This window comes from Arachis hypogaea, chromosome 19 (assembly GCF_003086295.3).
Source record: "Arachis hypogaea cultivar Tifrunner chromosome 19, arahy.Tifrunner.gnm2.J5K5, whole genome shotgun sequence".
Taxonomy (NCBI): Eukaryota; Viridiplantae; Streptophyta; class Magnoliopsida; order Fabales; family Fabaceae; genus Arachis; species Arachis hypogaea.
In genome coordinates, this window is record NC_092054.1 from 22,406,222 (window position 1) to 22,421,682 (window position 15,461).

A 15,461-nucleotide genomic window follows, 5' to 3' on the forward strand; every position below is an offset into this window, starting at 1 on the left:
TCATGTAAATACACAATAAAAGACTTATACAGTGAATAGCCAAATATCGAAAGTCTATCAAAATTTATCATCAATTATTGAAAGGAAAAAAATTAGAGTAAAGATATTATTAAAATGATAAAATGAGAGTTAAGAGTGATGTGAATTTTATTATCTTAATTTAAAAATAATTAGATCTTTATTTTGTTATTTTATCAAATTTTCATTTTAGAAGAACTTGATCCATCATCAAAATTAAATCCGCAAAAATAGCTGGAAATTTGCTTCACTAAGATCATTTTCACGTTTATTTCCATTTTCATCGTCTTGACCAAAAGAACTAAGGATGTAGCATAAAATGTACTATCACCAATTTGATGAATTACATGAACATCAATATATATTAAAAAAAATCTAGAATTTGAAAATAAACTATAATACTCATACAATAAGTTTTTAATATTATTAGGACCATCAAACCATTATTTTATCTAACCTTAGAAATCTATTTGTATATTTTAAATATTTGGAGACTAAAGTGTACAGTCTAAAATTTCTCAAATACTGATTTAGGATATTACTTGTTTTTAAAAGCTTATAAGAGCTATAACTTATTCATAAGATTTAATTAATAAAATTTTATAGTTATTATTTGTCACCACAAAGACACACTCAAGTTAATTTTAAAACTGAATCCATCATCATTTTTTTTTTCTTTTAGGAAATTATTATCATTGACATACTTAATTCTTTATGTTGTATTTGGAGTCCGTCGTATTTTTTTCAGTAGTTGGCAAATATTCTCGACCTCTAAAACAAAAGATGAACAGCATGCAGGACTTACAAAACAACAAAATAAAAGTTTATAGCAATTCACACAGGAGAAACAAAACAACAATATATATATATACACGCTAAAAAAGATACGTAGCATTCTTACTATCTCTGAAACAAAACCACCAAAAATTACCAGAATCACGTTATGATATACTTTGTGCTGGATTGAGATACCTTCTTTCTTCTTCTTGCTCTTATATTAATACTAATCTCCTCTTGTTTCCTTCCATTTCTTTCTAAAAAAAGATACTCCACTAATGTGAATATGTTAGGATTAATAGAGGCAAAGAAGGAGGTGATTTCTAAGTTTGATATAGTGCAATTTGGGGTAATGATGCGGTGAGTTTGGAATTTGTGGGATCAGAAGGTGCTTCTGGAGGTTTATTAATAATGTGGGATGTTATGATGTTTAGGTTGAGTAATTGTTACAAAGGGGAGAGATGGTTGTGTATAGAAAGGGAATTGACAAACAATAATTTTTATTTGTGCTGTTTGCTTGGTGTATGGTGCACATACAAGGGAAGAGAAGCTTGTTGTGTGGGAAGAGTTGAATAGTTTTATCGGAAATATGTCAGGTTCCTCTTTGCTACATGGGTGTCTTCAATGAGGTTGTGCAGTTAGAAGAAAGAAAATGCGCTAGTGTGTTAACAGCATTATCAAACTGGTGGATATAGAGTTGAATGACCGTAAGTTTACGTGATTCAGGGGTCAATCGTGCAGTCAAATTAATAGAATATTGGTGAGTTTGATTTCATTGTTATCATTTGGAGCACTTGGTTGAAAAGGAATGACAGAATTTTCAGGAATCAAGAATCAGGTGTTGCAGGAGTAGTTAACAAGTCGATTAAGAGTTACAAAGAGTAGAGTGATATTTGATCTTGGGTTGTTGATGGCTTTTGTCAAAGATGATTAGGAATTAGTTTATTTGATCTGTTTAGTATTTTTCTATTGAGACAATGATGCTCCACCTTGTTGTGTTGAGCTTTTATTTTAGAAAAAAAAAAAAAAACCCACTATTGCTTCTTCTTTACAATAGTACAAATTTAGCTAAATTCCAGTTCTCTATGTTTTGAGAGATTCATTTCTTTCGTTACCTTCTATACTGTCATATATAAAGTCCATGTCGCCCTCAGAATCTCTATCAATGTCCACAACTTTTTCTCTTAAGCTTTTTTTTTTCTTTGCCCTTCTTTCTTTCAATCTCTTAAAGCTATCAACAACAGTTACATTCTTACCTTCTCCGAATGTTCTGTCTCCATGTTTCAATCCAATTGGTTTTCTCTTTCTCACTTCCACTCAGGTTTTCATTCTCCATGCCACAAACGACAAAGTATAAAATTCACCCAAAAGCAACCATAATAACCTTAGACAATTGAAAATAGAGAAATGGATCAAAAAGCCACAGGAGCCCTGTAAAAAGGGCATTGCAGAAGCAGAACCGGTGTGGTGGTGCTCCGGTCCTGGAGGTCGACGAGCTAGAGACAGCAACGCTAGGCAGTGGTGGCTGGCGAGCCAGAGGCGACAACAATATGGTCAGAGACTATGCTGCCAAACTCTATCACCGATTTGGAGCCCCTCATGTGGTGAACCCTTATATAGGTAACCTTAATATCCCCATCTCTTGTTCATGAACCCCAGTGCCACCATTCATTTGATTCTTTTCCAAGCCTTGTTCCTCTCAAGGGGTTGCCGGCTTGTCGTCTTTGTCTAGTCCCGCTAGACAACGGTCACTCCACTTTTCCAGCTTTCTTTCTGGACTATGGGAGGCTATTGTAGCCCGTTATTTTCCTCCTCCTACAATCCATATCTTATTTGTTCTTCCTCACCCTTCAATTTCATAGCATTTGTATTGGTTTGTATAGTTCTTTTGATTGTCACATGTCAAAGTTTAATATCTCTAGTTGGAGTCTTGCAGTCGTAGCACAACTGTGCTTGTGACAACATTAGTGTTGAAAACCTCCTTAAAGTAATGGTTGGAGCTACATTGAAGTAAGGGACCTCTTTTCACAATATTAGGTACATTTAATTTGTGTTTTCATTTTCTTTTTTTATTTTTAAAATTGTCAAGATAAAAGATAAAAACAAGTAAAAACAATCCTATTTTCTCTTTTAACTTCACAAAATCCTGAAAAACGGAAAATGAAAACAAAAGCCAATCCACCCTAGAGATTGTTTCATATTAACTTGGTTTTTGATCTTTTGATGTGTCCAAGGGTATTGGCAAGAAGTGTAAGGAAAAGATTAGATGCGTATGCTATAGCCATTGATCAAAAGACGCAACATGTATTGGATATTCAAAAACCAATAGCAGTATTTGCGCATTGAAAATTAAAAACACAGCAAGGGTTGATTATCAAAACTAATGATGACAAAATAAGGATGCATTTCATGTAACTCTCTAATTACAATCCAGTATCAATAGATAGGAAAACTAGAAAAGAAAAAATCCTATGCATAATCCTTAGTAGCTACATCCCATGGAATCCTCGATCGGTCTAAAAAGTGAAGATGATTTCTTAAGAGGTGCTTGGATGATATGATAATGGAGCAACGTGTTCACCAAATAGGACAATATCCTTCTTCGAATGCAAGGCAACTGCCACTTTCATAGACTATATTTGAAGCCTTGGCAGGACAAAACCCAAGAAGGCATGCCATGATTCATCGAGTAACAGCCACTTTCATGTTCTGTTTATAACAGTATAATCTCAATGGACTAAGCTATATAATTTTGTTGGCGAATTTTCGTATCAATGTAAAGTTGGAAACAACCAACCTGATCAAAACTACTGGTTTTTCTTGAGACTGGATGCGGAAAAGGCTGATTTCGGTGTTTGACTGGACCTTGTTTTACTGGCATCCAGATTAGAACTTCTAATAATGAAAAGGAAAGTCTCAACAAGCATGGCCACCACTAATCCAAGAATTCCTCCAGCAGCATTCTGTAACATAGATAAGAGAGGAAGAAAGAAAAAGGATAGTCAAGAGGAGATTCCACTTGGCTAACGACTAAAACTAAACTAATTGAGGATAAATGGATAATAATGAAAAACAGATTTTAGAGGGTACCATGGCAGGACTGTGATTAAACAATGCTCTAAATGCAGCATAACCAACAAGATAGCCAGTAAACATGGTAACCACCACATGTAATCCTGAAAAAATGTTCAATAATAAAAAATAAATGTTAGTAATATAACATGTATAGATGAATATTTGCCAAATAACATGCTTAAAAGAAAAGGCAGAAAACTATAACAAATAGAATATTCAAGGGACTAATTTTTAAATAATATCAGAACTCCCAAGCACAAAAGAGAGTTGAATCGACAAGGAAAAGTTATTGTCATCTTATAATGGAAAAGGAACAAATATCGAAAGTAAACTAAACAGAACGTATTTGAACTTGTGAAATTGTCATTAACCATTTGTCTAAAGTTTTATCCTTCCGAAAGTTTTCAGCTATTAGATTACAAATAATTATCTTGTACATAATCCAATGAAAAAAAAGGCAATCCAGTACCCCAAGCTCCTTTTCACCTCCAATTACAGCCAAAATAGGATTTTAAGGTAAATCATACTACCAAATCCAAGTATCCCACCAAAGACATTCATGCGAGTAAGTTAAAAAACCAAAGCTTCCACAACTTCAAAAGGCACAACTTAAACAGTTGAATTGATCCATGTTTCATTTTAGTAACATGGGAAGCAAATCATGAAAGCAAAAGTAATACTTTCTCATTTCACAAATAACAAAACTAACAAACAAAGAAGGATCTATAGCTACATAAAACACTAGACTAGACTATGATATTACAAACTATAGTCCAAGAGATAAGACTTAATTGGAAAGGTAATTACCAAATCCTAACTGGTCCTTGTAAGAAGAGAATGGTTCCTCAACTTCCTTCTTTGGTGCAATGTCCTTCACTAGCTCTTGATAAGCTTTCCTTTCAGCCAAGTCTTGCAACTTTTTCAGCCTTGACTTCAATTCTTCACTCTTCACAAACCGAAGGAACAACACAATAATCACTCATATGATGAAATTTCACCATGAATTGGAGACAAATACAGTAATGCACCACCTAATTTTCGAAATTCCAATTGTTCTTCCTATGTAAGTAACAATTTTTAGGGTTAAACAAGATCAAGTACAAATTTTGAAGCTGGAAGATTTGAGAAACAAAAATTAGGACAGCCGTAACTATCGAAATTTAAATTGAGAAATTAAATTGAAAAACGGGAACTAGAGTTTTGACTTTTGACCTTCTGCCTGGGCTTCGGGCTAGAGAAGACGAATCGCGTGCCGGAGAAGAGTTGGGTCAATTCGGGTCGGATGGATGGATCAGAGGCCATCCAGACAGAGCGGAGATGCTCGTATGAAAGCTCAGATTGGGAGAGAAGATCAGCGGATGTGTGTCGGAGGTGGTGGGAGAGATTAGGGTCTTGAGAGGCTCCAGAGAGGAAAACCCTAATTGATTCAGTGGTGGATATTACTAATCCGACCCGGTTTGAATCATTGGTAGCCATTGTTGCGTGGTTGATGCTGCTGCTGCTCCTACTGCAGGAGAGACGAATGAGTAGTCATGAAATAGAGGAAGGAACAAGGTAAGTCAAACCGTGGTTAAACTAGTTTAATTAAATATACAATTAAATTATTAAAATTCAATGATTTTTAAGTTAATAAAATTCAAAGTTTTTCAGTTTCATATAATTAAGGTTTTGAAAATCGGACCGGTCATCGAATTGCTCTAATTACTGGTTCTTTGGTTCAACCGGTCCAATCGGAAAAACCATTTATAATAAACATCTGATTCAATAAAAATTCAATGAATAAAGCAACTGATTCTAAACACTCTTTTCCTGCATTTTTTTACTTCAAAAGAGGATCATGAACAACTAGTTCTATGAATAAACAAACTACAATGATATGCAATGCCAAAAATAAGCCAATGATGAAATAGTAAAGGGTTTCTCTCTTCAATTCAATGTTCAAGCTTGTAACAGACCAGAATCACCATAGTAATACCATTGAAATAATCTTCCTTCTTAATTCTTATATACCTCAGAATTTCCTACAAAATGAAAATCGAACACAACACACAGCCTTAAAACAAAAACAAAACAACATTCAAAAATCAATCACCTCTTCCAAACAGCCTTAAAACAAAACAAAACAATATTCAGAGTATGAGCATTGATCACAAAATTGATTTCTGAAACAACAAAATCAGCAGAACAAGGTTCAGAATTTGAGCATTGATCACAAAAAATTGATTTCTGCAAAAAAATAAACACAGCAAAACCAGCAGAACAGCATTCAGAGTTTGAGCACTGATCACAAAAAATTGATTTCTGAAACAAAACAAACACTCCTCAAAACAATGAAAACTGATTTTTTTTTTTCAGAAGAAAACAATGAAAACATGAAGCGTATAATAAATCAATGATCACCAATATCCAGCAATAATCTCAAAGACAATAATAAATACACAACAACAATTTAGCAAATAAACAAGAACAAGACCTAAATAGAAAATCCAACAAATTAAATCGCAACAACTTAATAATTTAGCAAATTAAAACAACAGCATCCCAACAATTTAGCAAATTATCAATTTAACAAGTTCAAGAACAGAAAATCACAACAAAAACAAAAACAAAAAAAATTAAAAATGACAGAAGAAATTAGCAAATTAACAAATTAAGAACAACAACAGAAGAACAATTAGCAAATTAACAAGTTCACAATAACAGTTAAGATTTACCAGAAGAAACTAATGCAAGTGGAATCATCATGCTAATATATTTTCTGGAAAGATGCTATTTGTGCATCTAAAATTTCCTAATTACTAAGATCCAATTATTCTAATTTCACATGCAATCAACTTACTAAAGTTTCTAAAAGCTAGAAATTATCAAACCAACCAGAAATATGGTTAAAGCATTTCATCAAACATGTTGAGTGCGGCAAACAAACGGCGGCTGAAGCGCGGCTGAGCAGACAAAGACGACAGACGCCGAGCTCAAAGAAGCAGCTACGATCGGTGACAGCGAACAGGAGTTGAAGACTTGGAGCACGAGGGAAGCTAGATAGACGGACGGCCGGGGAACTTTGAGTGCGAGGGAAGCTAGGGAAGGGTTTTGGTTTGGTACTAATTTGCTTTGCTTCAGAGAGAGGAGGGGAGGGGGGCGGGGGGCGGGGGGTGAGTACACAAATGAGGGGGTGAAGGGGCGGGTTGGGACGTTGGGTTCTCTCTTTTTATTTTGTTAAAAAACATGAAACGAGGTCAACTATGAAAACCCATATAATTATTTTTATTTTGAGTAAAGTATCGTTTTTGTCCCAACGTTTGGGGTAAATCTTATTTGTGTCTCTAACATTTAAATCGTTTTATTTGTATCCTCAATGTTTGTAAAAGTGATTCAATGTTATCTTGCTGTCAATTACACATCATGAACGCTTTAGTTTGAGTTTTAAAAATCTCTTCTTAAAGTTAGAATACAAATGTCTGGGATAGAATCAATGATCTACTCCAAAAAAGAGCTCATCAAATGTTGAAATTAATTCCTACAACATTTACATAATTCACTTTTCTAGGGACATAATTGAATCTAAACACAAATAGTGGGTATAATATTAAAATCGAACACATCCAAGTGAGACCTAATTGAGAATGAATACATTCAGGTGAGAATAACTGAAAAATATAATCTGATTTGTTAGTATAATTGATAGTAGGATAATATTTATAAACATTAAGAATACAAATAGGACGATTTAAACGTTAGGGACACAAATAAGACTTACCCCAAACGTTAGGACAAAAACGATACTTTACTTAATTTTAACATTAATTTTAGAATTTAGTCAAAGTTTTTTTTCACTTCTTACAGTATCTCTTAAATTCTAATACTTAAATTCTAATACTTAATTGATTTAATCAGAATATTTAAATACATTAGTTGAGAAAATATAAATATAAATATTTAATATTTTTATTTAACATATAAAAAAATTACATTTAATTTATATTTTTTCAAACATCTTATTTGTAATATAATTTAATTTTAATACACTATAAAATAATGATCAATATTTAATTACATAACATTACATCAATAAAAATAAGAGGCTTGTTATACATACAAGTCTTTTTGGCTTACAAGTCTTACAAGTTAGCACAAGCCCAACAAAACACACGCATTACACTCTTACATTCAAAAGTAAATAAACGCACGTTATTCAACCACTTCCTGTTTCCAAAGCGCGCTACTCACCATGCATTATGAACGACTCTTCTTCTTCTTCCTCCATGAAAACGAGTTTTTTGCCAAATTTGAAGATAATGGAACTTCAGAAATACACCCAAACAATTACAGAAATACAACTAAAGGATTACAGAAATACACCTAAACGGTTACAGGAATTCACTCAAATGATTATAGAAATACACCCAAAGAATTACAGAAATACACCCAAAAGATTACAAAACTACACCCAAAGGTTTTAAGAAATACACCCAAAATTCGTTGAAGTACACCTTATGCATAATTTAGAACTCTTTCTCTTTCTCTTTCTCCTCCTCATCTTCTGCTGCTTCTTTTTCTTCAAAAATAATTTCAAAGCTTGATGTTAAAAAACAATAGAAGTCGAGAATAACGAAGAAAGAAAATAGAGAGAAAAGCACGTAAATGAAGAAGTAGAAAGAGAAGGCAAGAAACGAAAGAAAAGAAGAAGAAGAAAAGGAAGAGGAAGAAGAACGTGCAGCAAGAAGAAGAAGAAGGTGTAGTGAAAACGTACAGTAACGGTTCGAAAGCGCGTTAATATAAATAACTTGTAAAGACTTGTATAAAAAAACGCTTGTATGTGGAGAATTATTCTAAAAATAATTCGCATGAATGTGATGAATAATAAGATTGTGCATGACCAGGAGCATGCAATTTAATATGACAAAAAAATAGAGGTGATCCCGGATACCGGGTATTCAATTACTCGTTCAAATTCAAATCGAATTAATTAAATTGTTTTGAAACTAACAAGTAATCAGATTAAACACGAACCAAAGTAATGACCCTCTCTAGTAATTAGTTTGCTGGAGGTATGGAATCCGAACTAACCTGTAGATCCGACTATGTGATAATCAATAAAAAAAATTTAAAACATTATATACCTTTTAATATGTTTGAATTTTAATATGTTTAGTTTTTAATGTGTTTGGTATTTAATATATTTGGATTATTTCTATTGATTTTACATGTTTATTGTATTTATAAAATTTTTAAGATAAAAATTTTATTTTTTTAATTTTTTTTATGAATTTTTGTTTTATTGGATACCCAATTACTCAAACCAAACCAATTCATTTTTAATCGGTTTGATTTGATTCAGATACATAAAAATTTTGAAAAAATTTTAGAAATAATTATATCTTTATCAAATAATAATATAAATTGGTTTGTCTAATTTTTTTTATATCAAAATTTGATGTGGGAATTAAAATTTGTTAATAATTAAATTATTCAACTAAACATTTTTTAAGAATCGATTTAGAATACTCCTCTTAAATATTTTAATACAAAAAGTAACACTTTGTGAAAAAGAGTTTATTAAAATTGTATATTGTGTGAAAAAAAAAAAAAAGAAAGACAAGAGAAAGATGAATCAACAAGGGAGAGAATGACAAAAGAGTTGTGATTTGCTAAGTATTACCTTATTCTCTTCTTCTTCTTCTTTTAAGCAAATATATTCTTTAAATGTGAACTAACGAAGTATTTGTGTTTGTGTTTGTTTTCAAATGTTGTTCCATGTGATTTTTACCTGGATCTTAGTAGGTATGGGGTAATCTATATAGATTTGAGTAATAATAATTTGTCTGTTAAAGTTCCTACTTCAATGGTATAGTAACTAGATTTTTAATTTAACTCTTAAAATTTTTGATATTACGATTTTAAATGAGTTTATTGATTTTATGAGATTTATACTAAATCTAACAAATTTACGATTTAACTCTTATTAAAATTTTACGTCTTATGTTCTTAATTTATCTTTTTTATTTCACATAAAATCTTAATTTTCTCTACCTTGCTTAATGAGATCAGCTTTTTAACGAGTGACGAATCCAAAAAATTTTATTAGTGGAGATAAAATATGTAAGACCCAAAAATTTCAGAAAATCTTATTAAGAGCTAATTTTGATTTATTTATTCATTAAGTACTTTAATCTCAAAAAATTATTTTATTAAAAATAATTAAAACAAATTTTGATTAATTAAGTTTAAAGTAATTTAAGGTTTTATCTAATTTTATAATTAACAAATCATTTTCTATATTTAAATTATAAAGTTTAATAAATATAAAATAATAAGAATTTTATATGATTTGGTTTAAATAATTAAGATTTTGTAATTTAATATTTTAATTCTTATAAACAAAGAAAATTAATTATACTATTTTAAATTTTAAATTAAAATATTTAATTAAAAACTAATCAACAAATTAATAATTAAATAATATCTTTAAAATAATTTTAAAGAATTAATTTAGAATTTAATTTAATATAATATCTCTTAATTTTATTAAAATTTAACAAAATTTCAATTTGTCCAAAATTCCTAATTTTATATTTGTCCCAAATCAAACTCTAATTATACCCTAACCCCTAACCACCACCGCCATAGTGCCCTTTCCTTTAAAGAAACATAGTTTCAGAATAAACTAAAAGAAAAAGAGAAGGAAAATGGAAACAGGGAAAGCAGGGGAGAGAGAGTGAAATCCGAGAAAAGAGAGAGAGAGGGAAGGGCGCCGGTGGAAAGGGGAAGACGCGCCGGAGCTGGTGGGCTGTTCCGCCGCTCTTCGTCACGGTTGAGGCCGTCGCCGCCGCAGATGTGTCTGTGCCGTTGTATGTCGCCGTCAGAGGAAGAGGAGCGCGAACCAGAGCCATGCAAGGGAGGAGCAGAGCGCGCGCAAGGGAGAAGCCACCGCTGCCACTGCTGAGGTCACTATCGTCGTCCTCACCGCAAGCAGAGTCACTGCCATCCATGGTGGAGCCGAGGAGAGAGAGTGCCCGAAGAGAGGAGACTGACGGATGAGGAGTGCGATGCGAGGAAGGAGACGATGTTTACGTCACTGCCGCCAAATCTCACCACCGCTGCTGGAGCCTCTGGCCGTCGGGACCGCCTTTCTTACCACCGCTGATGAAGCTCATCGGAGTTGCTCGAAGGTTACTGTCGCTCTATTTGGTTTTGTTGGAAGCTGCGCTGCTGCAGGTGTGATTGCCGAAAACTGCCGCCGGAACCCTGTCTTCTTGGTTGGTCGGTTAGATGGTATGCAGCAGTTGTGTAAGTCTTTGGTTGTTCAAGCTGGAACCTTTTCCAAACAAGTGAGAATAAACAACACTAAGAAGAGTTTGCAAGCTGCCCCTAGTATTTCTTATTCGTCAATTTAAGACATTCACAGTGATGATGGTGGATATGGGTTCTGTGTCAAGTTGTGTTGTGTTGGTTCCCTTGTGAATATGATGCCAAAAAAAGATGATGATGGCCGGTTTGTAAGTGGAGGGTGGAAAAGTGAGGATGGAAGGCTGGTATTCAAGCTTCAGATGGAAGAGAGTAACGATGGAGGATTTTTATGATATTAAAACATTGAAGATTGGTGGTCATTCAGTATGCTTATTTGGAATATTTGATGGTCATGGTAGTTCTCGTGCTGCAGAGTATTTGAAAGAGCATATCTTTAATAATCTCATGAAGCATTCAAATTTTCTTTACTGGCGCCAAATTGGCTATAAGTGAAACGTATCAAGGGACTGATTCTCAATTTCTGGATTCTGAAAAAGACACTTTCTGGGATGATGGCTCTACTATTTCAACCGCTGTTTTAGTTGATAACCATCTCTATGTTGCTAATGTTGGAGATTCTGGGACTATAATATTGAAAGCTGGTAAAGCAATTGCTCTCTCAGGATCACAAGCCAAACAGAAGTGATGAACGGAAGAGGAATTGATGCGTTTAACTACTGAGCGTTGACTAAATTGAGGTAGGAGTTTTTCTTAAAATCTAATTTACATTACAGAGTTGTGATAAATGGATATTGATGCAAAAAGATATATTTCTGTGATTATATTTGTCTTGTGGATGTAATGGATTGTTGGACTGGATTATTGGGTGCTTGACTGCTTAAGTGAAGTACGGTTGTTGATAAGAAATGGATTTGGAAAGTTATTTACTTGAGTATTATAAAAAGTGATTTTTCTTGGTTTGAAGTTAAACCGGTTTGATTTTGAGTCGGTTTGATTTTATAAATAATTTAATACTTGAGCTGGTTTGGCTTTAAAAAGAGTTTTATTATTGAAATTGGTCTGATTTTGAAAATACTTTGATATTGGAATTGGTTGAATTTTGGAAAGTGATTGAGATTTGGAAATGGTTAGAAAGGATTTGAGAAATATTTGGAACGGACCCGAAAAGGGTGGTAGTGTCCGAGTTTTAAAAGAAATGCTGTCGAAATTTTATAAAATTGAAAGCTTTATTTGAAGTATTTAATTAAAAAGATTTGTTTTTAAATGTTCTATGTTTTAAGATTGATTTATTTATCAAAGAAAGAATTATGTCTTGAATTAGGACTGTTAATGAATGAGATGGAAAGAAGGATGATGAGGATTGATGAGGATTTTCCTTGAAATATGGTTTTTGAATGAAGTTGGAAATGAGGTTTGGATTGATGAATGATTATGATGTTAAGAATGTTGAGATATGATCTTTGAATTATTTATATGGCTTATGAATTTGAAATATCTGAGATACGAGGTTCCCTGGATTAAGTGCCGTGGCTTGCCACCACGTGTACCAGGTTGAAAACTTGATACTCTGTTGACCCTACGATGTAAGTGTGTGATCGGGCACTATATAAATTCCCGGGAATGTTACCCCCATTGAGTAATATTGATTATTTGAGAAAAAACTATGCATAGACTCTTAGGGATGCACGTCGGGGGACAGTCTAAGTACAATTCAGACTTGTCGGGTTGGCTGGATAACCGACAGATGAGCCTCATCAGCCATAGGACAGACATGCATCATATGCATTTGTATGCTTTGCTTGAGTTTGAACTTGTTTTGGTTTGCCTAATTGCTAAACTGTTCATAACTGCTACTTTGACTATTTGCTGTAACTGTTACCTACTTGTGCTTTCCTTGTCTGTCTTGCCTGTGTTTGTCCTGACGTGCTACATTTGAGATTAAACTTTGGTGCTATATTAATGATTGTGTTGTTTGATTGCGTGGTTGGTTTCTGATTGAAAGTTTCTTATAAGAAAGGAAAGATTTCGGATTTCTGAAAGATTAAACATTGTTTCTTTGAAAAGGTTTTGAACAATTACCTATTGGTTTTAAAAAGATTCATAAGGCAATGATAATCACTGAGCTTGAAAACAGTTTTCTTATAAAATATCTTCTTATGACAACTTTGAAATTCCGTGGTGAGACCGTGTGGTTAGGTTCTCACCCCCTACAGCTTTACCTTTTCAGGAACCAGATGAAGATGCATTAAGGAGTGTTATTCTGTGTTTGGTTTATATATTGTTGTATTAATTAGATTATTTTCTTCCCTCGTCTTTGTTATTACAAATTTGTAAGAGGGATAGGGGTTGTATGTTTTATATGTATATTATATTATGAGTTATTATGTAAGGAGTTTTGTATATGAATCTATGCCTGCTTGTATTTTTCTTAAGATAAAGTATTTATTTCCGGTTTTCGAAGAAATCAGCGATACAGTGTCGAGTCACAGGCTCCTATTTTAGTATTTAGTATGTAAAGTAGTCGTAATAATTCTTGTTATCAGAGTAACGCAGCCGGAAGCGTGACTTCTGATAGTGAGGATGTTACAAAATATGTATAACATGATAATAATTTTATAATTATGTTTTATTATTATAAAATATAATTAATCTTTTAACTATTTAACTAATAAATTAAAACACTTATATATTAATTTAAATAATAACATATAACTTAAATTTTTTTTTTAAATTTGATATTTTAAAAATATTAAATAATTCTTTCATTGTTAATACAATTAAATGTTTCATTTTTTATATATATCACTAAATAATCATTTAAAAATTCATCTCTTATAAGATTATGAAATTGACTCTTTATAATATTTATAATTAAAATTTTTTAATTGATATCGTTATTACTAACAAAATTAGAGCCAACTTCAAATGAAGAAATATCAATAGATATCCGTATATTTGGATCTTAATTTTCATTTTAATTGTTCTTTATTGTTAGTTAATATTACTATATTTCAAAATTTAAATTACTAATGGATCTTATTTTAATAATATTTAACCATATAATAAAAAAATATATAATAATATAACTACAAAATAAAATACAAAATAATTGAATGAATTAAAAAATAAAAATAAATCTGTCTTTGAATAAAAAAAATTAAAGAATGAAATTAAGGAGTCTTATTACGAGACAGAGTCAAGAACAAACAGTAAAAAAAAAAAATTTTAGAGAGCATAAAAAATTATGTTTTTAGTACTTAAATTTAAATTATTGACTTAATTTTTAATTATCTTTTTATTATTATTATTTAATTATTTTTATAATTAATATGATATTATAAATAGTGCAACTAGGTATTTTTTAAAAATTGTCCATCATTCAATCTTTAAAAGAAAGATAAATTAAAAAATAAGTAACTTTCTATAAAAGTGAGTATTTAAATTAATTAAATAATATTATTTAAATTAAAAAACTGACTAAAGGCAACAAAACAAATTTAAAGGACAAGAAATAGTTTTCTATTATAAAATAGTAAAATTTTTTCTCTATATATTATAAAAACAGAGATAAATTAAAAAAAATTATAATAGAGTCAAATTTATTTATTGAGTGAGAGTAAATAAATTTTTATGCCATATATTATATGTAATTTTATAAAATTTTAATGAGGACACTTATCCCACACTCTCCAAGATAGATTCGTCATGTTTTCAACTTCAAGTGTTGATGTTGAGAAACAATCACTTAAATGGGAAGTTATCATTCTCATTAATTTTGTTATATGAAGTGTATGTACAAGATAATTTAATAAATTAGTTTTAAAATAAAATAATTTAAATTCTAATAAAAAAAATTTATTTTTTTAATTTAATTTGTTATCACTATCTTATCGTATCTTTATCTTTTTGTTGTATGATCAACAAAATTAAATTTAAAAAAATTTTATATATATACACAGCTTATAAAAAAAATTATAATTTACAACTGCTTGACTTCTTTTTTTTTTTTCTGCTTCTTTGTTTAACAATACATCAAGTGACTCATAATTTTTATGACTATTTGATAGCTACACATCACAAAAGTTATTAGCCCCTAATATTCTTCTTTTCTTAATAATAGAAGACATGAGAAATCAAGAAAATAGTGAAAATGATTTGCACTACTTTCCAAGTCATACGAGAAGAATTTTGTGAATGTGTTCTATTAGAATAAGTTGAGTTAGATATCCTATCTCTTAGTGAAGAATTATCTGAAGATAATCAATATCCATTACTAGATAGTAGTAACTTTCATATTCCACAGTCTATTACTGAATTTTTTTATTTATATCCACTATATGTAA

At 31.3% G+C, this 15,461-nt stretch overlaps 1 protein-coding gene and 1 long non-coding RNA gene across 3 annotated transcripts; one reads left to right on the top strand and one right to left on the bottom strand.

Annotated features, from left to right (window-relative positions):
• Window positions 1-3,182: 3,182 nt before the first annotated feature.
• Window positions 3,183-7,108, bottom strand: LOC112776904 (uncharacterized). Of its 2 annotated transcripts, XM_072227554.1 has the most exons (7): window positions 6,745-7,108; window positions 5,846-5,891; window positions 5,083-5,377; window positions 4,678-4,816; window positions 3,886-3,971; window positions 3,593-3,758; window positions 3,183-3,504 (listed from the first exon to the last, which is right to left on the bottom strand). In XM_072227554.1, the coding sequence occupies exons 3-6, from the start codon at window positions 5,344-5,346 to the stop codon at window positions 3,603-3,605; spliced, it is 645 nt and encodes a 214-aa protein (XP_072083655.1). In that variant the 5' UTR covers window positions 5,347-5,377; window positions 5,846-5,891; window positions 6,745-7,108; the 3' UTR covers window positions 3,183-3,504; window positions 3,593-3,602. The 2 variants fall into 2 exon arrangements, with proteins under 2 accessions (XP_072083655.1, XP_025676961.1); XM_025821176.3 differs by lacking the exon at window positions 5,846-5,891.
• Window positions 7,109-10,493: 3,385 nt separating this feature from the next.
• Window positions 10,494-13,582, top strand: LOC140181896 (uncharacterized). Its single transcript, XR_011877533.1, has 2 exons — window positions 10,494-11,855; window positions 13,346-13,582. It is a non-coding gene; the product is annotated as an uncharacterized lncRNA (long non-coding RNA).
• Window positions 13,583-15,461: the final 1,879 nt, after the last annotated feature.